At 47.7% G+C, this 24,929-nt stretch overlaps 1 protein-coding gene across 3 annotated transcripts in view; it reads left to right on the top strand.

Annotated features, from left to right (window-relative positions):
- Positions 1 to 18,733, top strand: part of IARS1 (isoleucyl-tRNA synthetase 1) — a 68,110-nt gene extending 49,377 nt beyond the window's left edge. For all 3 annotated transcript variants that reach the window (XM_035029275.1, XM_035029273.1, XM_035029274.1), the window contains 8 exons: positions 2,080 to 2,192; positions 4,546 to 4,641; positions 5,530 to 5,706; positions 6,543 to 6,648; positions 10,548 to 10,673; positions 12,079 to 12,222; positions 12,828 to 12,980; positions 18,222 to 18,733. In XM_035029275.1, coding sequence (XP_034885166.1) covers positions 2,080 to 2,192; positions 4,546 to 4,641; positions 5,530 to 5,706; positions 6,543 to 6,648; positions 10,548 to 10,673; positions 12,079 to 12,222; positions 12,828 to 12,980; positions 18,222 to 18,304 — 998 coding nt within the window. In that variant the 3' untranslated portion in view covers positions 18,305 to 18,733. The remainder of the gene's footprint in view (positions 1 to 2,079; positions 2,193 to 4,545; positions 4,642 to 5,529; positions 5,707 to 6,542; positions 6,649 to 10,547; positions 10,674 to 12,078; positions 12,223 to 12,827; positions 12,981 to 18,221) is intronic.
- Positions 18,734 to 24,929: the final 6,196 nt, after the last annotated feature.

Genomic DNA, 24,929 nt, shown 5'->3' on the forward strand with positions numbered 1-24,929 from the left:
TTCACGTTGTTTCTGTTTTTCCACTATTGTCAGTAGTTTTGCAGTGAGCATTTTCTTTTTCTTCTTTTTTTTAAAGATTTTATTTATTTGACAGAGAGAGATAGCGAGAGCAGGGGGAGTGGGAGAGGGAGAAGCAGGCTTCCTGCCGAGCAGGGAGCCCAATGCGGGGCTCGATCCCAGGACCCTGCGATCATGACCTGAGCCCAAGGCAGACGCTTGACGACTGAGCCACCCAGGCACCCCCAGAGAGAGACTCTTTTTTTTTTTTTTAAGATTTTATTTATTTATTTGACCGAGAGACACAGCGAGAGAGGGAACACAAGCAGGGGGAGTGGGAGAGGGAGAAGCAGGCTTCCCGCCGAGCAGGGAGCCCGATGCGGGGCTCGATCCCAGGACCCCGGGATCATGACCTGAGCCGAAGGCAGACACTTGACGACTGAGCCACCCAGGCGCCCCAGCAGTGAGCATTTTCACATGTAAATGTTCTGTGCAGTCGATTCCTTTGGGCTAGATTTCTAGGTGGAATGACTGAACCAGATGGGTGGACCTTCGGTTAGCACTGAATTCTGTACAAGCTAATAGGAGCCTAGAAACCACCCTCGTGAGAAGAGAGCACAGAACCCCTGGTATCGAATTCATTGTTACTGGATGTTGCTTGTGGAGAAGAAACATGTGTTTGGAAGTGTCCGAATGAAGACTAGAATACATTCAACAGAAAAGATTAAAGTTGATTTTGAGAAAGGGACTTAGCAATGAGGTCTGGAGCTGCCTCGAGGGAGAACTGGATCAGAACTTACCATGATTTCTCGAAGACATGAAGAATTCATAGTTTGGTCCCTTATTTGGGCAAGACTGGATTTGGACCAATTCAGCAAATACTTTTTAAAGCCCTTGTGTTTGGCTTGCCCTGGGGTCCCAGAAATGAGTGAGACAGACGTTGTCCTTACCCTCGAGGTACTGGCCGACACTGAAGATTTGTGGAAACAGTTGTAGTTTTGATAAATGCTCTGAAGGAAAAGTCTAGGACAATAGGAGGAGGTTAGGAAAGGGGACTTAGCCCCTCTCTCCTCTCCTTTGGGGGACTTTCCAGGTGCCTGGGAATTCTCAGCTCTGGGGTCTTAGTATGGCTGCCTGATTCTGTGCATCCACTTTGGGGCACAGGGTGTTTGGTTGGTAGGGTTCCCTCTGAAGTTGAAAATCATAAGCACAGAGCTGTCATGAAGAGAGATGGAAGGACTCAGAAATCAGATGAGTGCTTACGGGGAACTGAGAGAAATGTCCCTGAGAGTCCTCACGTTTTTGATAAAATGTAAGAAGCCTAGCAACTAAAAGTTGAATCCTTACTAACTTAACTTGATTTGTTAAATTAACAAAATCTTTGATCCAACTTCAAATCACAAATCTAAGCTGTTTCAACAGATGGCCCAAATATTTAAAAATTCTTGAAATAATCCTTATTTGAAACTGAAGGCCTACAGCTTCTAAACGACTTTCTGAGTGGATTTCTGCGCTAATGGGAAGCAAAATAATTTTCAGAACAGAGTGACATAGTCAAAATGACAGCCCAGTGCTGACACCAGGAAGATCATTGTGGATGTCCACAGCAGGCGTCCCTGAGAACAGGCATGGCCATCTGCCACCCCCTCCCCCCTGCCCCCGTTCATGCATTCTGCCTGCTGTGGGAGGATGGTGCCCAGAACCTGACCCTGTTCACTTCATCCTCGCCCCACCCTGCTCAGCAGATAGTGGAGCACCGGGGTCCTGCAGCCAGTGAGTGGTGGCCCTGGGTCCGCTTGGACTCTGCAGCCTGCTGTCTTCAGTACATCACTCTGCTCTGTGTTTATGGTGGGGAAGCACATGCCTTTGGACCTGGGGAGTCATTTACACGGGAGACGTTGGTGGTTTAACTGTCCTCAAGGCAGTATGGGGAAGTATAAAGGATATGAGTCAGGAGAACATGACCTCTCGAAGTCTCTGCAGCTTGATGCTGTGAAAATTGGCATAATGTGCTGTAGCTGGGAGGTGTGAAGAGGAGGATGCGGAGGGGCTGACTCACAGTGGCAATTGCTTCTCCAACAGGAACCATTGTTGTAGAAGGCCATGAGCTGCATGAAGAGGACATCCGCCTCCTGTACACCTTTGATCAGATGATAGGAGGGACGACGCGATATGAAGCGCACTCGGATGCCCAGGTATTTTTCTCTTCCCTAGAATGTTTCTTTACCAAAAGATAACATAAGGGGAAAAGGTAATTTGCCTGTGCCTTTCCTGAGTGTTGACAGCTGGTCTCAGAGTACAATAAACCAGATATTCATTTTAGATTGGCTTTATTAAATTATTCCATTGTATGCTCTTAACATGCGCATTTCTTTTCTTTTTTTTTTTTTTTAATATTTTATTTACTTGAGAGAGAGTACAAGCAGGGGGGAGAGGTGGAGGAAGAAGCAGACTCCCCGCTGAGCAGGGAGCCTGATGTGGGACTCAATCCCAGGACCCTGGGATCATGACCTGAGCCAAAGGCAGATGCTTAACCTACTGAGCCACCCAGGCACCCTGTCCCTACATGCGCATTTCTTTAGCATATATGTAAATAGACATTTTGTCACCTCTGCTTGCAACTGTCCTAAGTGTTGGGTCCTACAAAAATGAATAAGACGTAACCCCACCCTTCAAGGAATGAGCCAGTCATAGAGACAGAAAAGTAAGCCAGTTCTTACTCTTCTGCTTGGTAAGTTATCTGGTAGAAATGAGCACAGAGACGGGCTCCTTTCCGAAGCCTGGCGTGGAGTCAGGTTGGGGAGGCACATCCTGGAGGAGGATGTGCAGCAGTTTTGGATTCTGGGGTCAGTGCTTTTTGTCGTGATGGATCAGAGCAATCTCTCTTTGCTTTTTTTTTTAAGATTTTATTTATTTATTTGACAGAGACACAGCGAGAGAGAACACAAACAGGGGGAGCAGGAGAGAAAGCAGCAGGCTCCTGGCCGAGCAGGGAGCCCGGTGCGGGGCTCGATCCCAGGACCCTGGGACCATGACCTGAGCTGAAGGCAGACGCTTAACGACTGAGCCACCCAGGCGCCCCCTCTCTTTGCTCTTGACCAGACTTTTCTGGCAGACAGGTCATAAGATCTCTAGGTTGGGCGTGGGGGGCTTGTGGGAGTTCCTCTGTGCATAACCATGTGCACAGGACGTGGGGAGTACCATGTGAGGAAGGCCAGCCTCCTCAAACTCCTCAAGCCTTTTGCAGTGGCTTGAATTAGATGTAGGCCGAGCTCCATGTGGGCAGACGGCATGAAGAGCCCACACCCTGATGGCGGCCAGCCTGACGAAGTCAGTGAAGGAAGTGTCCTGGTCTTCTGAGATTGCTGACACAGTTCATGTACTGTTGGCTGGGCTGGCCCTGCCCCTCCTCGCCACCCATCTCCAGTTCTGCCCTCATGAAGTAGAGCAAGTTTCTGATTAAATTTCCTCAGAAACGTTCCTGCTGGGGCGCCTGGGTGGCTCAGTCGGCTGAGCATCTGCCTTCAGCTCAGGTCATGATCCCAGGGTCCTGGGATTGAGTCCCACTTCGGGCTCCCTGCTCGGCGGGGAGCCTGCTTCTCCCTCTCCCCCCTACCACTGCCCCTGCTTGTGCTCACGCTCTCTGACAAATAAATAAAATCTTTAAGAAAAGAAAGAAACATCCATGCAGCTGGTGCTTGACTTACAAGTGTATTCCCGTTTGTGGGCGGTGACACCACGTCCTCACTACATCTGTGCCCGCGGCAACACTGCATTTTTACGTCATCGACGTCCTTCACGACAGATGGCGTAGGAAGTAGATGAAGTCGGGAAGAAGATGACGGTTTATTTATTTTTTATTTTATTTTATTTTTTTTAAAGATTTTATTTATTTGAGAGAGAGAGAATGAGAGAGAGCACATGAGGGGGGGAGGGTCAGAGGGAGAAGCAGACTCCCTGCTAAACAGGGAGCCCGATGCGGGACTTGATCCCGGGACTCCAGGATCACGACCTGAGCTGAAGGCAGTCGCTTAACCAACTGAGCCACCCAGGCGCCCCAAAGATGACGGTTTAAATCCTATCAAACATGTCGGGGTCTCCTGTAGAAACCGTGTCTTGAATCACACTGACGGACTAAGGGTTGAAAAGGCTCCTGGCTGAAGAAAACAGTGGGCTGCTCTGGGCCCCTCACGGGCTCATTGGCGGTGTGAAGGGCTGTGTGGCCCCGACCCCACTTCCCTGCAAGGGCAGTGACTGCCCGTCACACAGACGAAGAGCAGTTACACGGGAGACTCACCGCTCCTAATCCTGGGAGCGGCCCCCGCAGAAGAAATGGAGGCGCTGGACCTGTCCCAGTGGAAGGAATAGCTCCTTACAAAGAAGCACCTGAACCATAATGAAACTAGCTTAATTTTATCTCCTTTGCTCAGAATAATTAGTGCTACATGACAGACTTCTCAGAATTTAACTTAAGTACAATTGTACCGAGTTTGAGATAACTGTTCCTCCTTGTTTGATTGTCGTCCTATGCACTCTTCATTCCTACAGGTTTTGGTTCTCTTAGATGTCACCCCTGACCAGTCAATGGTGGATGAAGGAGTGGCTCGGGAGGTCATCAATCGCATCCAGAAACTTCGCAAAAAGGTCAGTTTGTCACATTAAGAACAAGCTAACTGTTTCGTATTTTTTGTTGTTGTTGTTTGGTTTTTTGGTTGTTGGGTAGGACAGGAGAGGCAGGTAATATAAACCACTGTTAATTGAGTAATGGTTTATGGTCTGTTCACATTGTGCTCTGCAGGAAAAGTAGGCCCCCTTCCACTCCCTACTCATTTGCCCCAAGCTGGACATGGCTCTTTTGTTTCTCTGACCAGGAACTTCCAGCCAACCTGTCCCCCTAGTCCACCTCTTTCAGTTCCCCAGGGTTTCCACAGAATCATCCGGATAGATAGCTCTCCTTACTGGCGCAGGTCATCAGAGAGGACAGTGGGTGTCTGAGGAAGGGCTCCTAGCTCAGGGAGACATTGTTGGATCTGGACAGAGGGGTGGTTCTTCCTCACTGGGGAGCTGGGAGCCAGGGCAGGGGCCCAAGCCTGTTGCCTGCCCCACCAGGTGAGGGAGCCAGGAGCCCCCATCCCTCAACCCCGAGGAGGGGCTTCCCCACCTCCCACCAAAGCACAGGCTCCCCTACCCAAGGAAGGTCTCCCATCCCCGGCTCCGAGGAGAGGCTCCCTCACACTGACCAGGGCGGGGGCTCCCACCCTCCCTCCTCAGGTCCGTGTCTGAGACCTGTAGTTCTGGGCCTCAGGAGCCCACTTTCAGCAGGTACCGGAATGCTTGTGAACTCTACCTCAGTCCAGAGTTTTGTAAGTGGGTTTTTGCTCCGTCACTCCTTTGTTTCAGAGGAGGATTGGGCAGGAGCCTGTGTGCTCCCATGATGATTCAGCACAGGACTGTCATCAGTCCTGTTCAATATCACCGTACATTTTGATTAACAGTGTGCTTCCTTTTTAAATTTTCTGTATGTACTTTCAGTGCAATCTGGTTCCAACTGATGAAATAACAGTTTATTATAAAGCAAAGTCTGAAGGGAAGTATCTGAATAATGTCATCGAAAGCCACACAGAGTTCATATTTGCCACTATAAAGGCTCCCTTGAAACCGTATCCAGTTCCAATGTCAGATAAAGTCCTTATTCAAGAAGAAACGCAGGTGAGTTCTGGGTTTGTTGAACTGCGAAGAGATGTAAGGTTAGATTTTACGTTGTTTGTGGAGTGACCTCTTCATATTCTGCCCCCAGTAGTGACTGGCATAGTCCTCAGTCCTGAAGTACTGGGTGGGTTTGGGGAGGGGTGTCCAGAGAGGAGAGGGAGGGAAGGTGGAGCTGTTCTCACAGCAGTTCTCCTGGGAAAGGTAGCCAGGAGGTACGTAAGGGTTGCCAGGAGACCAGGAGCTATGTGGGCCTGCTTTTCCTGAAACTAGAGAAGTTGATGTCGTAGATTCTGGGACTGACTGTGCACAGCAAACAACAGTTGATTTGAAGAGCCGTTGATGTTTGTAGTAGTAGGTTTTCCATAAAATTACAGTTTCATTTCTTGTTGGCACATTTTAGTTGCAACTATGAAAATCTGATACCAGGACATGGAAGATACTGGCCATGATTCAGAAATAGGTCATTTATAATAGGGGAAGGAGTTCCTTTCTGTATCAGTCACTGATTCTGCCATATATTCCTTGTCTCATTCCTTCTTTCTTTTTTTTTTTTTCATTCCTCCTTTCTATAGAAGGGACAGATGGTACAGACAGGCAGGGGCTGGATGTCACTGTTAGTCTTTTCAGTGGGGCAAGTTACAAGATGGTTTCATTTTCTGTTCTGCATGTTTTTAAAAGAACAAGGTGAAAAGTCAAAGCTTTTGACTGTTTTAGTGATGAGATTGAATATGCTCGCAGAATCCTACAGAGTTCTAGGTGTGAGAAGTAGCTGCTATGTTAGTTGGTGACACTGGTCAGTGCCACACTTACTCAGTCCCACGCTCTCATGTGCTTAGTTAAAGGGTTCTGACCTGGAAATTACAATCACCAGAGGATCATCCCTGCCTGGTCCTGCTTGTGCATATGTCAATCTTAACATCTATACAAATGGCAGCGAGCAAGGTAAGAGTAAATTAATCCCATGGCTTGTGCTTTGCTTTTTAGTTAAACCTATAAATGTCTTTAAGACTATTATAAGAGAATTAATAAAATCATACAACTTTCTCTTTCTAATTGCCATCAAAATGAATCCACAAAAGTAAATGATTGGACTTGCACTTCCAGGAAGATGGAGTAGACATGCTCTTCCCTATTCTTCCCACAAAGTACAAGCATACACCTTGGGTGTGATGGGGGAGAGAAAAGGGCTGGCTTTTCCTTTTGCCTCATAGATCCCAGACTTGGAGCTGAAGAAGCCGGCAACCTGGAAATGCCTAATGCAGACAAAAACGCTCCAACAAAATCCTGCTCTCTGTAGACAGAGAACCAGGAGAGGCGCAGCCTAGCAAGACAGAAAACTTCTAGACAGTATTTGTTCTATTCCAGCCAAACACAACAGAAGAAACTGGCCCCACTGGCAAAGACCAAGTCGGGAGCTAGACCTTTGTCAGGAGCCTCAGGCCCCTACCACCTCGTGGTATCAGAGAAGCCCACACAGTGAGCTGGGGCTTTCATCCTACCTTGGCAGGTCAGGTCTTGATCTCAGGATTTTGAGTTCAAGCCCCACATTTGGCTCCCCAGCATGGAGCCTACTTAAAAAAAAAAAAAAATTATCTGACAGAATGTAAAGCAGCCATAATAAAAATGTTCCACAGATCAATTACAAACACAAAAGAAACAAATGAAAATAGGAAGCCTCAGCTAAGAAGTGGATATCAGGAATCAAATGAAGATTTTAAAACTGATAAATACAAGACTAGAATACAAAACCCAGTGGGTGGGCACAACGGCAGAATAGAAGGGACAGGAAAGAGTCTGTGAAATGGAAGCTAGAACAATAGAAATTACCCAGTCTGAACAAAAGAGTTTTTTTTAAAAATCAGAAGAAAATGAACAGAATCTTAAGGATCTATGGGATATTAACAGAAGTTTAATATTCTGTCACTGAATTCTGGGATAAAGAGAGGGAACGACAGGACTGAAAAAGTAATCAGAAATAATGGCTGAAAGCTTCCTAAATTTGGCAATACATGTACACCTACAGATTCAAGAAGCCGAGAGAACCCCATACCCGATAACCCAAAAACTCAGTTCACATTGAGACATGGCGTAGTCAGACTTCTGAAAGCTGAAGACAAAGAAGACATCCTGAAAGCAGCGAGAGAGTATGCCTCCCTAACCTACAGGGGAAAACAACTGGAACAGTATTGGATTTCTTGTCAGAAACTTTGGCGGCTAGAAGGCAGAATGCTACAAGAGGAGTACTGTCGACCGAAAACTCTGTATCAAGCAAAATCTCTTTCATGGTGACGGGAAAATCAAGACATCCCTAAATGAAGGGAGACTAAAAGAGTTCATTGTTAGCATTACTAATTCTAAAAGAATAGGTAGAGGAAATTCTTAAAACAAAGAAAATGACAAAAGAAGAAATGTAGGGACATCAGGACAGAAGAAACAACAACAAAAAGAGTCAAAATATAGGTAAATTCAGCGGACTTTTCTCCTTGAATTTTCTAAATTATTTGATGGTTGTAACAAAAACTATAACATCTCAGTGTATATGCAAGAAATATTTAAGGAAATTGAAAGTAGAGGGGCACCTGAGTTGCTCAGATGGTTAAGTGGCTGCCTTTGACTCAGGTCATGATCCCAGGGTCCTGGGATCGAGCCCCGCGTCCGGCTCCCTGCTCCGCGGGAAGCCTTCTTCTCCCTCTCCCGCTCCCCCTGCTTGTGTTCCCTCTCTCGCTGTGTCTCTCTCTGTCAAATAAATAAAATCTTTAAAGAAAAAAAAGAAAATTGAAAGTAGGGAAGAGCAAAGTGAGGGAAGGGAGGTCAGGTTTCTGTGCGTCCCTCAAACTGGTCAAATGCCAACACCAGTAGGCAAGTTGTTATGTGCAGATGAGGTACCACCTAGTGCAACCACTAAAACAGCCTGTTCTGGAGATTCACACAAAAACACTACAGAAATAAAAATGGGAGTTCTAAAATATGTTCATGTAACCCACAGGGAGCCTAGAGAAAGAAAACAGAACAAGTGGAAAGCAGAAAATAAGAGGGAAAGCTTAAGTTTACCGTCAGTAATTACACTAAATGGGGGAGGGGTCCGGCTGGCCCATTTGAGGGAGCATGTGACTCTTGATCGCCGGGTTGTGAGTTCAAGTTCCACCTCGGGCATAGAGATTACTTTTAAAAAATAATAGGGGCGCCTGGGTGGCTGTCAGTTAAGCGTCTGCCTTTGGTTCAGGTCAAGATCCTGGGATCAAGGCCCACGTCGGGCTGCCTGCTCAGTGGGGATCCTGCTTCTCCCTCTCCCTCTGCTTACCACTCCCCCTGTTTGTGTGCTCTCTCTGTCAAATAAATAAATATAATTTTGAAAAAAAAAAAATAATTACACTAAATATAAACGGTTCTAAATAGACCAACTAATAGAGATTGGCAGACTTAGAAAAACACATTACCAGCTATATGCAATATATAAGGAAGTCTTCAAATATAACAGTACAGTTAGATTAAAAATAAAAAGACATACCATACAAGCATTAATCAAAAAAAGCAAGAAGGGGCACCTGGGTGGCTCAGTCAGTTAAACGTCTACCTTCATCTCAGATCATGATCTCAGGGTCCTGGGATTGAGCCCCGCATCAGACTCCCTGCCCAGTGGGGTGTTTGCTTCTCCCTCCTCTCTGCCCCGCCACCCGCCATGTGTGTGTTCTCTCTCAAATAAATGAATAAGATCTTTTTTTAAAAATTTTTAAAAAACAAAGCAAGAATGTTTATGTTCATTTCAGTAGACTTCATAGCAAAGAAAGTCACCAGTGACATTAAGTAATGCTACAAATGTCAACCACAGGGAAAACATAAAGATCCCAAATGTGGATGCACCTAACAGCAGAGCTGCAAACCACAAAAGAGAGAACTGACAGCCTTAAAGGAGAATGAGAAAATTCAGTTTCAGTTTGAAATGAATATATACCTCTTTCAACAATCGATAGAAGAACTAGACAGAAAACCAGAATTGAATGAACATTAATGGAACAGCTCACCCAGCAGCAGCAGAATGCACATTCTGTTCAAGCTCCCACAGGACATTTACCAAGCTGGATTGTAGGCTGAGCCATAAAACTCGTCAACACATTTAGGGATTGAAACCATATAGAGTATGTTGTCCGACCAATAATTTATTTATTTATGCTTTGTGAAAGATCCTGTGAAAAGGATGAAAGCTTGAGCTACAAGGCAGGAGGTGGTCCTTACAAACCATTTCCCCCGCCAGGTGTGTCCGAAGTACATGAAGAACTCTCCCCATTCACAGTTTAAAAAAGATCCAGTTAGGGGCGCCTGGGTGGCTCAGTTGTTAAGTGTCTGCCTTCAGCTCAGGTCATGGTCCCAGGGTCCTGGGATCGAGCCCCGTACGGGGCTCCCTGCTCGGTGAGGAGCCTGCTTCTCCCTCTCCCACTCCCCCTGCTTGTGTTCCCTCTCTCACTGTGTCTCTCTGTCAAATAAATAAAATCTTAATTTTTTTTTTTTTAATTTATTCATGAAAGTCAGAGAGAGAGAGAGAGAGGCAGAGGCAGAGGGAGAGAAGCAGGCTCCCCGCCTAGCAGGGAGCCCGCTGCGGGACTCAATCCCAGGACCCTGGGATCATGACCTGAGCCGAAGGCAGACGCTTAACCATCTGAGCCACCCAGGCGCCCCAAATAAATAAAATCTTTAAAAAAAATAAAAAAGATCCAGTTAGACAGTGGGGAAAAGACACGAGCAGACGTTGACCAGAGGGAACATATAAGTGGCGTTTTCCTGGATTTTTCTTTCAAATTTAACTTCTTTTTCCTTCAGTTTTACTTATATTTGTGGTTCTTTAGGTGGAGTATTGCTTCTGGAAAATCCAAAAGGCGATAACAGGTTGGACCTTTTAAAGCTGAAGAGTGTTATTACTAGTATTTTTGGTGTGAAAAATACCGAGCTGGCTGTCCTCCATGGTGCCACAGGTACGTAGAAAGTCGGGAGCTGTCCTCTGACGCGAAGTGGGTCGTTTGGTATTGGTTCTGCTCCACAGCCATGCCTTCCTCCTGAGTCTGGATTGGCCCGGCCCTCAGCAGCCCTGCCACAGTGTCTCTGTGCACCTGCTGGGATGGTGACAGCATCTGACACTGTGAACCTGCCCTCATCCCTGCCCAGATGGACAGCGTCTCTGTGCCCCTCAGGAGATGGAGCCTCCCGTCCTGTCTACTCTCTGTTGGCCACGGGCTGGGGTCCAGGCCTCTGAGACACCCTGCTGTGCTTTGACTTTAGTAAGCATAGTGTCTGTGTCTAACTAGACCCAGATCCTCAGTAAGACGAGCCTAAATTAAGAGAGAGACATGTTGAAGTCCTTCCCCTGCATACCACCAAATGTGACCTTTGGAGACAGGGTTGTTGCCAGTGTGATTAGATAAGAGGGATGTTCCCAGGACCACACAGGGACACAGCCATGTGATGACAAAAGCAGAGCTGGAATTGGGGAACTGCAAGCAGACGTCTGGGAGCCTCCAGGAGCTAGGAAGAGGATGGGGAGGGCCACCCTGCAGGCTTCCAAGGGGGCAGGGCCCACGCAACACCCCGATTTTGACGTCTCACCTCCAGGATCAGAGCCAGTAGGTTTCTGTTGCTCTAAGCCCCGTGTTTGTGATTCTTAATGGCAGCCATGTAAGATGAGTACACCCTCTTTAGTAAGAATCTGGATGCTCATTTTCAGGAAATTCTAAATAGCCTAAAAGAAGAGATGTAATTGGCCAACAAACACAGGCGAGCTGCTGGGCTGTGATGGAGGAGCCGCCAGATGGGCAGAGACTAGGGCAGGCTCGCGGTGTCAGATGCCATCACCCTTTGTGACCCGGCCCAGATGCGGGTCCAGAGTGGAGGTCCTACAGCCCCTGTTCCCCGGGGACCTGTCCCAGCCACGGTTGCGACCCTCAGCAGTGTTCAGTTTTAGGTCAATGAGATCTGCATGTGTTCCCTGTGTCTTGCTGTTTTTCACATGTGTTCCCGAATCAAATGATCCGTTTTCTTCTGACTATAATTACCATGTTTTAGTATAAGCCTTCTTTTCACAGCGAAGTTTAGTGTTCTGACGTAGGAGATTTTAAGAGAATCTATAATATCAGGGAAAATACTAAAAGAAAAAACAATTTGCCATGTATTTTTGTTATTGCTATTACGCGGTTTTGCAACATTCACGTCTGCTATTTGCATGTCATTTAAGCCTCATCTGATAAAGAGAAATTAAGTGGAAAGCATCACTGCAAAGATAAAGGATAGTTTAATAATTAAGGAGAAACAAGTGAATAACTTCAGCTCTGCACTGTATAGCCTGCAAGAGTGATTTGTCGTTGCTCTCTTTGTTGTTATTTCTAGAAATACGAAACCAGACCGACTTACTGAGTCTTAGTGGGAAAACACTTAGAGTGGGAGCGGGTTCTGCCCCCGCTGTGGTGGACGGCCCCAGCACTGCGCTCTGCCACTACATCAACCTGCAGCTCCTGAACGCAGGCCCTCAAGGTGCGCCCCCCCCCGGCCGCCAACCCTGCGCCGGCGGCCGGCGGGTCGTGGGGGGCTGGCGTCGGGGTTTCCTTTCACGGTCTGCCTCGGATGTGGTGCCTTAAGGTGCGCACTCCCATCTGCCCTGGAGAGCACACGCAGGCTTGCTTCTCTTGGTGTGTTTATGTGGAAACACTCTCCATCGGCAGAGTCAGGAGATGGGGTAAACCGGCACATAAACATTATTGTCAAATGAAGTGGAACTAAGTGCCGAGCCACTTACATGTTTTTTGCCTTACTTTTTTTTCCTGGAAAGTGTTTTGAAATCTGTTGTGCACATCTATGCCTCGGTCAGCAGACTAGGTGGATATTTATTTTTCCTTGATATATTGGGCCCTCACCGTGCACAGCATGTGTTTACGGAGCATCTCTTCCCCAGCTGCGGGCCTTTATACCTGTTGGGATTTCCGTTTTCCCTGCCCTTTCCCCTCTGCAGACTGGATGCCCAGCTCTCTGGGCCCTGCTGGCTCCTGGAGCCTCCACTCTGCACAGGGGCCGGCGGCCAGTGGGGGGCTGGGAGGGGGGTGCGCTCTCGGGACCTGACCCAGCGGTGGTCTCTTCCGCAGAGTGTGTGAAGGGAACGGTGGGCACGCTCCTGCTGGAAAACCCACGTGGGCAGAACGGACTCACTCACCAGGGCCTTCTGTATGAGGCAGCCAAGGTGTTTGGCCTTCGCAGCAGGAAGCTCAAGCTGTTTCTGAACGAGACTCAGACACACGGTGAGGTGACAGATTGTGTTACATCTGCTTCATTTCTGGTTTTCTGGTGTCTTTTTTTTTTTCCCCTTTCTCCAGAAATTTGCCATACTACAGTGTTAAATTAATTAAAAGGATGATTGCTTTTCACTTTTGAAAATAACCTTAAGAGTATATTGGTAAGCAATTAGAAACACATGCTTCTAGATAAATTAGCACCGTTTGCTGATTCTAAGATCATTCTCTTCCCCAAGGATCGAACGATGACAATATTGTCAAACAGCAGCTCGTGGGAAGCTCGTATCTGGCATTGTGTTGCCACCTCCACCGCGTGCAGGGCATGCCTGCAGGCTTTTTCTCAGCGAGTGCCCAAGAGCGGAGAGCCCGGTCACTCGGGAAGGGGACGGCGGCGGCCCCTGGCTCGGCTCGTGTGCCTCTCCCCAAAGCCACTCTGGTCTCAGCGTCCCAGAGTTGCCGGCCCCATCAGCCCCGTTCTCTTCACCCGCCAGGGCACTCCCCATCGTGTGGCTGCGCCTGGAGCCCTTTCTCCAAACAGCTTCTCTGTGTGGCCATCCCTCCCGTCACCATAACTCAAACCTGTTTGTTCATTCAGCCTTGCAGCCTGGGTCTGCTGGACGCTCTGACGGGATCTGGCACCTCAGTGCTGGTGAAAAAGTGCCCAAAGTTATGTCTTGTCTTTGGTTCGCTGCAGTTTGAATGTGTACGTGTTTTGGTAAAAGAGCTTCTTCACTCCGTCTCAGAACACCCACCTCTGTGCGCACACTGCCCATCAGTCCCCAAGCGCGTCTCCTTCACCCGCTAGAGCCTTGGTGTGTGAACCCTGGTGATTGGTCCCTGCCGCTCTGCTGCGTCTGCGCCTAGTGTGAAGGTCGCTGTGTCTCCCCCTGCAGTGGTTCTGTTGCCTTTCAGGATGCCTCGTGGCTTTTTGTTGACAGTCTGACCTGAGGTGAAAAGTTGGGGTGAGGCTGTGTGTCTGTCTGGCATCAGAGGTGTCCATGCTTCTGCGTCTTCCGGCTCTAACCCTGTTGTTGTCCTGTAGGAGCCCACAGGGGATGGGACTTGTTCTGCAGCTGTGTGATTAGTGCTCAGTCTCCAGGGACCCTGTGTCCCTGGGCCATGACCCCAGCTTCTCTGTTTCTTCCTCTGATGAGAGAGGGCCTGGCAGGGCTGGACCTGGTACATCCCTTCCTCCAGGCTGGTTAGGCCCTGGTTTAAAAAAAAAAAAAAATGTACTTACTAATCAGGGAGGACTTGTGCCATTTTGCTGGGATTTTTGTTCTGGAAGTCTTGCACCTGTTTTCTCCCTCGTGTCCTCCTAAATTGCCTCCTCCTTGGGTGTCCAGTTGGTTTTTTTTTTTTGTAGGCGCACTATCTCAATTCCCTTCTCACTTCCTTTTGTGTATTTCTCTTTTGCTATTTTCTTAGTGTTTACCACAGGGATTACAGTTAACATCCTAAATTAACAACGGTCTGATTTGAATCAATACCAGTTTGACTTTAGTTTCAAAAACTCTGCCCCTGTTTGTATTCTTGTCGGGGAAACTGCTTCGTGTGTCCCAAAACATAAATTCTTAATTGTGCTTTATGTATTTGTCTTTTAAATCCTCTAGAAAACAGAAAATAGAGTTATAAACCAGACATGCGGCATCAGGTGGCGGTTACCATCAGCGTCCTTGCTGCCCCGCCCAAGGCCCTCTGGTGGTGCCAGACACCTGGTGCTTTTGTTTATTCGGGATGTCTTCACTGCCCCTCAGCTCGGCCCTCATCAGCCAGATTTGGCCAGAAAAGCTCTTATTTTGTTCAGAATTGAAAGCTTGGCGTCTTCCCGGCACTTTTCTGTGTGTGCATCCTGCCCTGGGCATGCTTGCGGCTTTCCGAATCGCGCCGTCCTCAGCATTCCCCCCCGATTGTAAGCCCTCTGTCACATGATGCATCTGCGACCTTGCACCAGCAGCAGCAGCTGTGGGCTTGTTGTTTGCCTGACAGTATTTCCCAGTGATGCCTGCGATTTTCCTCCCTGGCTGAGTTCCAGGTTCGGCAAAACGGAGACAAGCACCCTCTGCAGGCCCCCCAGACGGCCCCCGGTCGGGTTAGGACACACACGGTGCCTTTGCTCTGTTCCTCCTGGGACAACGGGGTCCTCGGGCTGGGAGGGCTGGGCAGCCAAGCCCAAGTGGGACAACCACAGACCTTCCTACCACAAGTTGCCTTTTTCTTGATGTGGCATGCGCGTGGTTTCTGTAAACCTTTGGTTGTTTCTAGAATCCTGACGACAGCAGTTGGTGGTGTTTCTGTTGAAGCTGCGTGTAAAGGAGCATCTCTGTTGTTGTTTGGGGATGCTGTCAACCCAAGCCCATTACAACTCAGTGACTTGGGGCCACAGAGAGTGTTTGGACAGCACGAGGTCCAGAACCTCATGGGGCTGTGTCCTCTCTGTCCCTGGCCCACAGCAAGGCTGAGTGAGGCAGGTTCTCCATAGGGTTTGCTGAGGCTGACCAGACAGATTGTCATAAGCTGGGGCTATGAGACCCCCAAGTGTCTTCTTGGTTCTGGAGGCCAGAGGCCAGGTGTTAGCAGGGCGGTGTCCTCTTTGGAGGCTCCAGGGCAGAATCTGGTCTTTGCCTCTTCCCACTTCTGGTGGTTCCAGGCGTCCTGAACTTGTAACCCCATCACCCCGGCCTCAGCCTCTGTGGTCACAGACAGTTTCCGGGAAATAGAACATGGGCACATCTTCTGGAAGGCCATGACTCAGACCCCCTGCATTCTCTTAACTGTCTTCTCGGTGGTGAGAGATCTGTTTGAAATGCACTCTTGCTGTGGGTTCCTTATTCGAGGCCCCAGCATTTGTGGGGAGGACGGTTCACTGGACTTCCCAGTCTGTAGACCCCAGGGTTTTTCTTGTCTCACTTTGATAACCTTTAGTGCCAAAGCTTTAGGCCACCAGGACCAACAGAAAACCAAAATGTTCAGGTACATCTTGGGATTCATGATTTTTGGCCTAGAGATTTCCCTCATTTTCTTCCCTTGCTCAGCTTTTTTTTTTTTTTATGTTTTCTATTACACTTTACAATTCTCTGCTCCGTTGTTAGACTCAAGCCTCCGTTGTACCCGGGTTCCTCTCTAACCAGACACAACTCTGTGCCTCCACTTTGCTCTCAGAGGCTCCCTGTGTCTGCAACCCTCGCTGGCTTAGGGCCCCATCCTCTGTCGAAGCGGCCAGTCCACCTCTACCAGAGTTGTCTCCGGTGTGTTCCTCCCTTGATGATGTCCCTGCTCAGAGTCCCCACGGCTCACCATTAGCTAATGCTTCAGAATCATCTCTGGACGCACAAGATCCTGCCTGTTTGGGCCCTTGTCTGCCTCCAGTGATGTCCACAGGCTGTCCTCCCATCAGCAGGCTCCTTTCACTTTGCCTCCAATATACTTGGCTCTTCTGTCTTGTTCTGCGTGGGTGAAACTTACCTCCGCTTTCTTATCCCCCATGTGCGCTGGTTCCCAGGGGCAGCCGAGCCGTGGACATGAAGAGGCATCGTTGTCTCTGGTTCTGTGTTCGTGCAGGCACCTGGTCGACACTGACCAGGGCACCACCATGTTTGTGAGATTCTGCCTGTGGCTCACAAAGCAGGCCTTGCTTGTGGTCCCAATGCGACCTCTCCGTGCCCTGAGACCTCAAAGGCTCAATGGTCTGATCCCCGAGAAGCCTGGGGCTCTTTCCAGCCCAGTGTCTCTGCCCAGCCTCATTTTCATTGTGTTTCTCCTTTCAATGTTGTCTTTTGTAAAATAGTACTAATTCGGTACATTAGAAGGATCACATAGTGGCTTCCTGCTTGTTTCACGAGATGCTCAGTATCATCTCCAGGCCCTGTAGTTATCTACAACAGAGGCAGCTTCAGGAGCGATGTCGTATTCCTGCTGGGACGAGAGCTGTTTGTAGAGAATGTTGGTCCCTCCCTTTGAATTCAGGTCTGCTCGAAGCAAAATGCCTCCCCAGTGGGCAAAGAGCATTTTAAGGTTTTCTTTTCTCTCTTTTTGGGTTTTTATCTATTCAGTGTGTTTTGAAGATTTTACTTTTTTTGAGAGAGGGGGAGTGTGAGCATGAGGGTCACAGGGAGAGGGAAAAGCAGACTGCACTGAGCAGGGAGCCTGACTGGGGGCTCGATCCCAGGACCCTAATATCATGACCTGAGCCAAAGGCAGACGCTTAACCCACTGAACCACCCGGGCGCCCTCTATTCAGTGTGTTTTAATCAGTTACATTTGTTTTATACTTTTAGATGCTCAGCGTATCTGTCATTGGCTGTATCAGCTCCCATATTCTCTTACACGAGCCTTCAGTTTTGGTAACTCTGTGTTCTGGCCTCGTAAGATGTTACAGGCTTACCGTGCCCCCTCATACTTCCCCAGACCCAAACACGGCGATTCCTCTTGCTGTAGGGAGTTAATATTTAGAGACCATGGTGGTTCTCTGTGGACCTAGGAAACACCTGTTTGGGGCAGGGTATGCAGATGTCTGGGCCAGCACGCAGGGCTAGTTAGGTTGAGGGGCATTCCTCCAGAAGGTCTGCCCAAGACTTCGCCCAAACTGTAGGGAGTTAGGCGCCTTTGACAAACTCAGGGAAGAGACCACACAAGACCACTGTCACTTCTGCCAACTGTAAGTTCAGTGGGTTTCCCAAAATCACCCTCGGGTTTGGTAATTTGCTAGCAGGATTTACAGAACTCACTGGAAACTGCTGAACTTAGGTTATAGGAAAAGGTACAGAGGACCAAATGTGGGAGGGGTCCAGACATGGGGCTTCCAGTTGCCCTCTCCCAAGGAGTCGTGGGCAGTGTTCCCTCCTTCTGGCCCCGCTGTGTGGCAGTAATACGCAGTGTGTTGCCGACCTGGGAAGCTCCCCAAGCCTGGGCGGTCCAGAGTTTGCAGTGCGGCTTCATTACCTGGCACAGCTGGTTCATTGGCCACCCGGCCGCACTGTTTCTACGCGGGCGTACTACGCGACTGAAAGTGTCTGCCCTAAGTCACATGAGTCACCTCATTAGCAGAAACTATGAGGGGTATTCAGGGCCCACCATAAACAAAACACTCCCATCACTCATGAAGTCCCAAGGGTCTAGAGGGTCCCCTAGGAGATGGGACAAAGACCAGACTCCTTAGGGTAAGGCCAGATCCTATCCACAGTCAACAGTTTTTAAATATACAGAACAGGTAGAACATTTTTTTTTTTTTTGATCTTCCCATTCTAGAAATTACGGAAGAAATCCCCATGAAGACTTTGAACATGAAGACTGTGTATGTTTCTGTATTACCGACGACGGCAGACTTCTAACATTCGTCCCCCATGTGGCGGAGTCGGCCTTCCCCTGGCATGTGCCTGTCCCCCCACACACACGGAAGATGTTCCCTTCTGGGGCACGTATGATTTGCTGCTTTGGGTCCACAATTGAAATGGGGATGATTCCTCAGGTGACTTGGCACCTCACAGTCATACTTACACGTGACCTGAACTCCCGCGCAGCCACAGGGAGGGCAGACTGCACCTCTGCTCACTTCTGCACTTGCACAACATGGAAGTGATTTCAGTGGCAGATTTATAGATCATTCTGTGGCCTTTTAAAACTTGTTTGAGATGTCCTGAAGAAATGTGTTAAATATTTCTGCTACCTGGATTTTCCTGGGTAATTTGATGGAATATTTTAAGTTTCAGTAAATTAGAATAAATAAATTTTCTCTCAGATAATAAATGTGTTAGAAGTAACTTATTTTCCCATAGTCAAATGAAACTTGAAATGTGTAATCTTTAAAGAACGCAAAAACTTCATAGTGACTTCTTTCTTAAGACAGTGGGCTAAACATCTAATTTCACTTTTTCCCAAAATCCTGTGTGTCGAAGAGGCAGATGCCAAGACAAAATCAGCTGCAGGAGTTTATTGGGGGAAACACAATGAGGGTTAAAGGGAGGGGGCAGGCCCGTGTGGACAGAGAAGAGGAAGGAGGGAGGGTTGATTAGAAAAGCCCAGCCTGCAGGGCAACCTGGGAACGTCCTGGCCAGGCTGGGCTTCCTCGTGGAAAAAGTCGAGGTGGGCAGACATGACCTGGCTTCGCCCGCCCGCCTTGGTCCGTCCGTGGCTGGGTGCCGCCGGGAGACAGGGTAGCTGCAGCACGAACACCTCGGTCGGTCTAAGGAAGGGCCCTGGCAGGAGGCTGTCCACCATGCTCCTGCGTCAGGGTCTCAGGAGGGGAACGGAATGGTGCGTCTCTGGCTGCTACGATTAATGCATTTCAACTCCACAAAGTTGAAGGGAAAAAAAAAAGAACAGGTGTTGGTCAGGATCAGAGAAATTGGAACGCCTGTGTACTGTTGGTGAGAATGTATAATGTGGTCGCTGTGGAAAACGGTATGGAGGTTCCTCAAAAAATGAAAAGTGATCTGGCAACCTGGATCTGTACCCCCAAAGAACTGAAGCCCAGATCTCGAAGAGATTCAGCACACCCAGCCTCACCGCAGCGTTATTTATCTAGCATATACGCACAGTTGACCAGCAGTCTCTGAAGAGAAGGATGCAACTTGGGGACACTGCACCGAGTGAAACAAGCACAGAGAAGTGTTCCAGGATCCCAGGTCTGTGAGGTCCCCAGAGGAATCCAGCAACCTCGGCTGCAGCAGGGTGGGGAAGGGGGACTTGTTCAGTGGAACGGTTTCTGTTTTGCAAGATTAAGAAGTTCTAGAGGTCTTTTCACAACTGTCAATATAGTTAACACTACTAAACGGTTCCGTAAAGGTGGTTAAGGTGGTAAATGTTAGGTATCTGTTACCACAATTTTGAGGTATACTTAATGTCAAAGGGACAGATGCCAGCCTGAAAGAGCTCCCACTGCCCAAAGCTGGAACAATTTGAGCAAAAAAATTATTTTGTATTGGATTAAAATCCAAAGTATAAAATAAATTTCCATGAGTCCATACTGATATCAGTGACTGAGAGAGAAGTAACAAACAACTCTGTAGATACTTCCCCTCCAGGTGGTGCACCCTAAGTCCCCACTCCTTAGGAGTGGGTGGTGCTTGGTGACCTACTTCCCACGTGACAGAAGTTAGCATCGGCCACCGTAGTGTATGCTTTCGGTATGATGAGAATGGCTCTGCGGCCCCCAGTCTAACCATGAGGAAAATCTCAAACCCACATTGAGAGACATTCCACACAGTACCTGACTCCAGACTGTCAAGGTCATCACAAACAAGGAATGTCTGAGAAACTATCACAGACCAGAGGGTTAGAGCTGCAACATGAGGTTTGAGGAACAATTCAGTTCATAACAAGGTCATGGATCCACAGACTCAATATTGACAATTCTCTCCAACTGATGTATAGATTCAAGGTAATCTCAAACAAAATTCTAGCAGAATATTATGCTAAGTGAAATAGACAAATTCAAATATTATATGATTTCACTCATGTGGAATTTAAGAAAAAAACAAGCAAATGGAAAAAAAAAGACAAACCAAAAAACAGACTTTTTTTTTTTAAGATTTTATTTATTTATTTGACAGAGAGAGAGACAGCTAGAGAGGGAACACAAGCAGGGCGAGCGGGAGAGGGAGAAGCAGGCTTCCTGCCGAGCAGGGAGCCCGATGCGGGGCTCGATCCCAGGACCCTGGGATCATGACCTGAGCCGAAGGCAGATGCTTAACGACTGAGCCACCCAGGCGCCCCAAGAAACAGACTCTTAACTACAGAGAACACACTGTCGCCAGAGGGGAGGGCAGTGGGGGGTGGGGGGAAGTAGGTAATGGGGATGAAGGCGTGCACCTTTGTGATGAGCAGCACCAAGTGATGTATGGAAGTGATGAATCAGAATATTGTACACCTGAAACTAATATTACACTGTATGTTAACTACTGGAATTTAAAATAAAGTTTCTTTTAAATCCCAGCAGGATTTTTTTTATAGACATTAACAGGCTAATTTAAAAATTATATGGATGGGGTGCTTGGGTGACTCGGTTGAGCGTCTGCCCTCAGCTCAGGTCATGATCTCAGGGTCCTAGGATCAAGCTCCACGTGGAGCTCCCTGCTCAGTGGTAGTCTGCTTCTCCCTCTCCCTCTGTGCTCTCTCTCTCTCTCTCGTAAAGAAATAAAATCTTAACATAAAATAAAATAAAATATGGAAATGCAAAGGATTTAAAAGCCAAATAAAGTTTTTTTTTTTTTTAAGATTTTATTTATTTATTTGAGAGAGAGAGAATGAGAGAGCGAGCACATGAGATGGGGGAGGGTCCGAGGGAGAAGCAGACTCCCTGCTAAACAGGGAGCCCGATGCGGGACTTGATCCCGGGACTCCAGGATCATGACCTGAGCTGAAGGCAGTCACTTAACCAACTGAGCCACCCAGGCGCCCCAAAGCCAAATAAACTTTCAAAGAGAACTAAAAAGTTGGAGGACTTAATCTGATTATAAGACTTCTAAAACTATAATAATTAAGACTATGGAATCAGCATAAAGATAATAAACAGATCATCAGGACAGAGTAGAGAATCCAGAAACAGACCTACACACATATTTTCAATTGATTTTTCTTAAATGATGCCAAAGACATCAATGGGAAAAGGATAATCTTTTCCCCAAAATGATATTGGAACAAGTAGATGGTCATAGACATTTACGTAGAACTTCAACCTATATCTCTCCATATGCAAAAATTAACTCAATATAACAGATAACGTGTATTTTACCACAGTAAATGTATGTTAACAGAGAACTAAATGTAACAGCTAAAATTGATCTATTTTCTGTAAGGAAACAGGAGAAAATCTTGGTGACCTGGTGGGATAAGTAGAATACCTCCCCAAAAATACCTACACCTTAATCCCTGGAACCTACAAATATAGTAGATGCTAAAGAAACTTTGCAGATATAATTAAGGTTATAGGCTTAATGATTAAAGAGATTATCCTGATTTGGGAGGTGGGGGGGCAATCTAATCACAGGAGCCTTTAAAAGCAGAGAATTTCACTGGAGGCCAGAGAAATTGGCAGAAGGGGTAAGAGATTCCAAGCAAGGATTTGCTGTGCCTTTGTTGGCTGGCTGAGGTGGGGGCCCAGGGCGAGATGGGGCGAGGCCTCTAGGGGCTTTGGTCGCCCCAGATGGCAGCCCCCAAGGAAATGGGCCACAGTCCTACAGCAGGAAGGAGCCGGAACTGGCCGGTACTCTGGCCAGCCTTAGAAACGGTTCTTCCCGGGAACTCTGCCTCATTAAGAGCCAAGCTAGTGGACACCTCAGTCTGGGCCCTTGTGAGACTCAGCAAAGGAATCGTCCAAGCACATCAGACATCAGCTGTGAAGTAGTAAGCTCGTGTCGTCCTAGGCTGCTTAGTTTGTGATAATTTATTACAGTAGCAATAGGAGACTAATACACGGTGGTCGAGGCAAATATTTCTCAAATAGGTCTCAGAAAGCACAAATTGGGATGCCTGGGTGGATCACTCGGTTAAGCATCAAATTCTTGATTTCGGCTCAGGTCATGATCTCAGGGTCCTGGGATCAAGACCCACATTGGGCTCCCTGCTCAGCAAGGAGTCTGCTTGAGATTCTCGGTCTCCCTCTGTCTCTTCCCCTCCCCTGCTTGCTCTCCCTCTCTCGCTCTCAAATGAAGATAAAATCTTAAAAACACACACACACAAACTACACAAAAAATATAAATAAATCAGGCTTGAAAATTAAAGACTTTGGGGCGCCTGGGTGGCTCAGTCGTTAAGCATCTGCCTTCGGCTCAGGTCATGATCCCAGGGTCCTGGGATCGAGCCCCGCATCAGGCTCCCTGCTCGGCGGGAAGCCTGCTTCTCCCTCTCCCACTCCTGCTGCTTGTGTTCCTTCTCTCGCTGTGTCTCTCTCTGTCAAATAAATAAAATCTTTAAAAAAAAAATTAAAGACTTAAAAAATCAAAAACTTGTTCTTCAAAAGGTGTTGTATATATAAAAAGGCAATTCACAGACTGATAAAATATTTGCAGAACATCTAGACTTGTATCTTAAAGAGCTCTTAGAACTCACTAATAAGACAAACAACCCAGTTTTTAAATTTTTATTTATTTACTTATTTTAAAGATTTTATTTGAGAGAGAGAGAATGAGAGACAGAGAGCATGAGAGGGAGGAGGGTCAGAGGGGAGAAGCAGACTCCCCGCCGAGCAGGGAGCCCGATGCGGGACTCGATCCCGGGACTCCAGGATCATGACCTGAGCCGAAGGCAGTCGCTTAACCAACTGAGCCACCCAGGTGCCCCAACCCAGTTTTTTTAATTTGGCAAAAGATCTGAACAGACATTTCACCAGAGAAGGTGCACAAATGGTATCAGGCACATGAGTGATGCTCAGCGTCATCAGTCATTAGGGAAATGGGAAATTAAAGCCACAGTGAGAATCGTCATGTACCCACAAGAACGGCTAGAAGTTAGAAGTCTGCCCGCATGGTGTGTGGGTAAGGATGTGCTGCTGATGATCACGTGAAACGGGACCACTGATTTGGAGAACAGTCCAGCAGGTTTTTTAAGCTGAACAGACCTCGGGTCCATACTAGACGGCACAGACCTGTTTCTACTTGCTCCTCTGAGGCAGAACCACTATGAACCATGGGCATAACTAAAGACAACCAAAGGAGAAGTCTGGGAAGTGGTAAGAGGAAGGCGAAATGGTCTGGAGCCCCAAGGCTGGAAAAACACAGCGATGGGTGTCATAAACCCAAAACCATCTTTCCGCAGTCTCAGCTCCTTTAGCAAGGAATACTCCCCAGTTCTCTCCAGGAGTCCTTCTCTGCTTTTATAGTGGGTAGATGTTCTTATCCTCAAACAGTGGGGACATTTGCTAGGATTTTGCTGCTGGACATGTCTGTGTCTTTGGTGGGGTAACCCGAGGAACTGGAAGAAGGCTTTTTCAGGGACCCGATGCTCTATGTGGACATTTGAGTTGTTGCTTGCTACCGCTCAGTGAGACTGACTCCTTGAGGAACGGGCATAATCAACTACGATTTAATCTTTCTTTGCGGCTCCAACGGTCACCCCTTCATAGTGACTGTAGACCAAACCGCAGGTTTCTTTCTTTTTTTTTTTTTTTTTTTTAAGATTCTATTTATTTGCGAGAGAGAGAATGAGAGACAGAGAGCATGAGAGGGAGGAGGGTCAGAGGGAGAAGCAGACTCCCCGCCGAGCAGGGAGCCCGATGCGGGACTCGATCCCGGGACTCCAGGATCATGACCTGAGCCGAAGGCAGTCGCTCAACCAACTGAGCCACCCAGGCGCCCAAACCGCAGGTTTCTTTGAAGGCTTGTCTGCTTTCTGTTCTTGTCCTCCTGCCTTTTGACCTAACAGAACTAGGAACATCTACAGGACTCTACCCATTATTCTAGTGATTTTAATTTTTTTTAATTTTTAAAATTTTTTGAAGATTTTATTTGAGGGAGGGAGGGAGGGAAAGAGAGAGAGAGAGAGAGAGAGAGAGTACATGAACAGGGGGAAGGGCGGAGGGAGAGGGAGCAGCAGACTCCCCACTGAGCAGGGAGCCCAACACGAGACTCGATCCCAGGACCCTGGGATCGAGCCCAACACGAGACTCGATCCCAGGACCCTGGGATCATGACCTGAGCCGAAGGCAGATGCTTAACTGACTGAGCCACCCAGGTGCCACAAGACATCTTTTTTCTGTAACCCTTTCTACTTTCTAAATTTTGTTGGTGTGCCTGTGTATTTGTGTGTTTTACCACGTGTGTATCATTCAAAAAGATAATTTAAAATATTTGGCTAATCTAATGGGTTGCTCTAATGGTAGCCCTAACTGCACTTTTCCCCAGCAATATCCTATTATTCTTTAACACTGATTATTTTGCACATAAGCCCTAATAAAATCCCCAGGACACTCTCCGCAACCCCACCTCTGACATCCAGAGTGGTTTTTAAAAGTGAAACGGA

The sequence above is a fragment of the Mirounga leonina genome, unplaced genomic scaffold (assembly GCF_011800145.1).
Source record: "Mirounga leonina isolate KUSES-001 unplaced genomic scaffold, KU_Mleo_1.0 Mir_224, whole genome shotgun sequence".
Classification (NCBI taxonomy): domain Eukaryota; kingdom Metazoa; phylum Chordata; class Mammalia; order Carnivora; family Phocidae; genus Mirounga; species Mirounga leonina.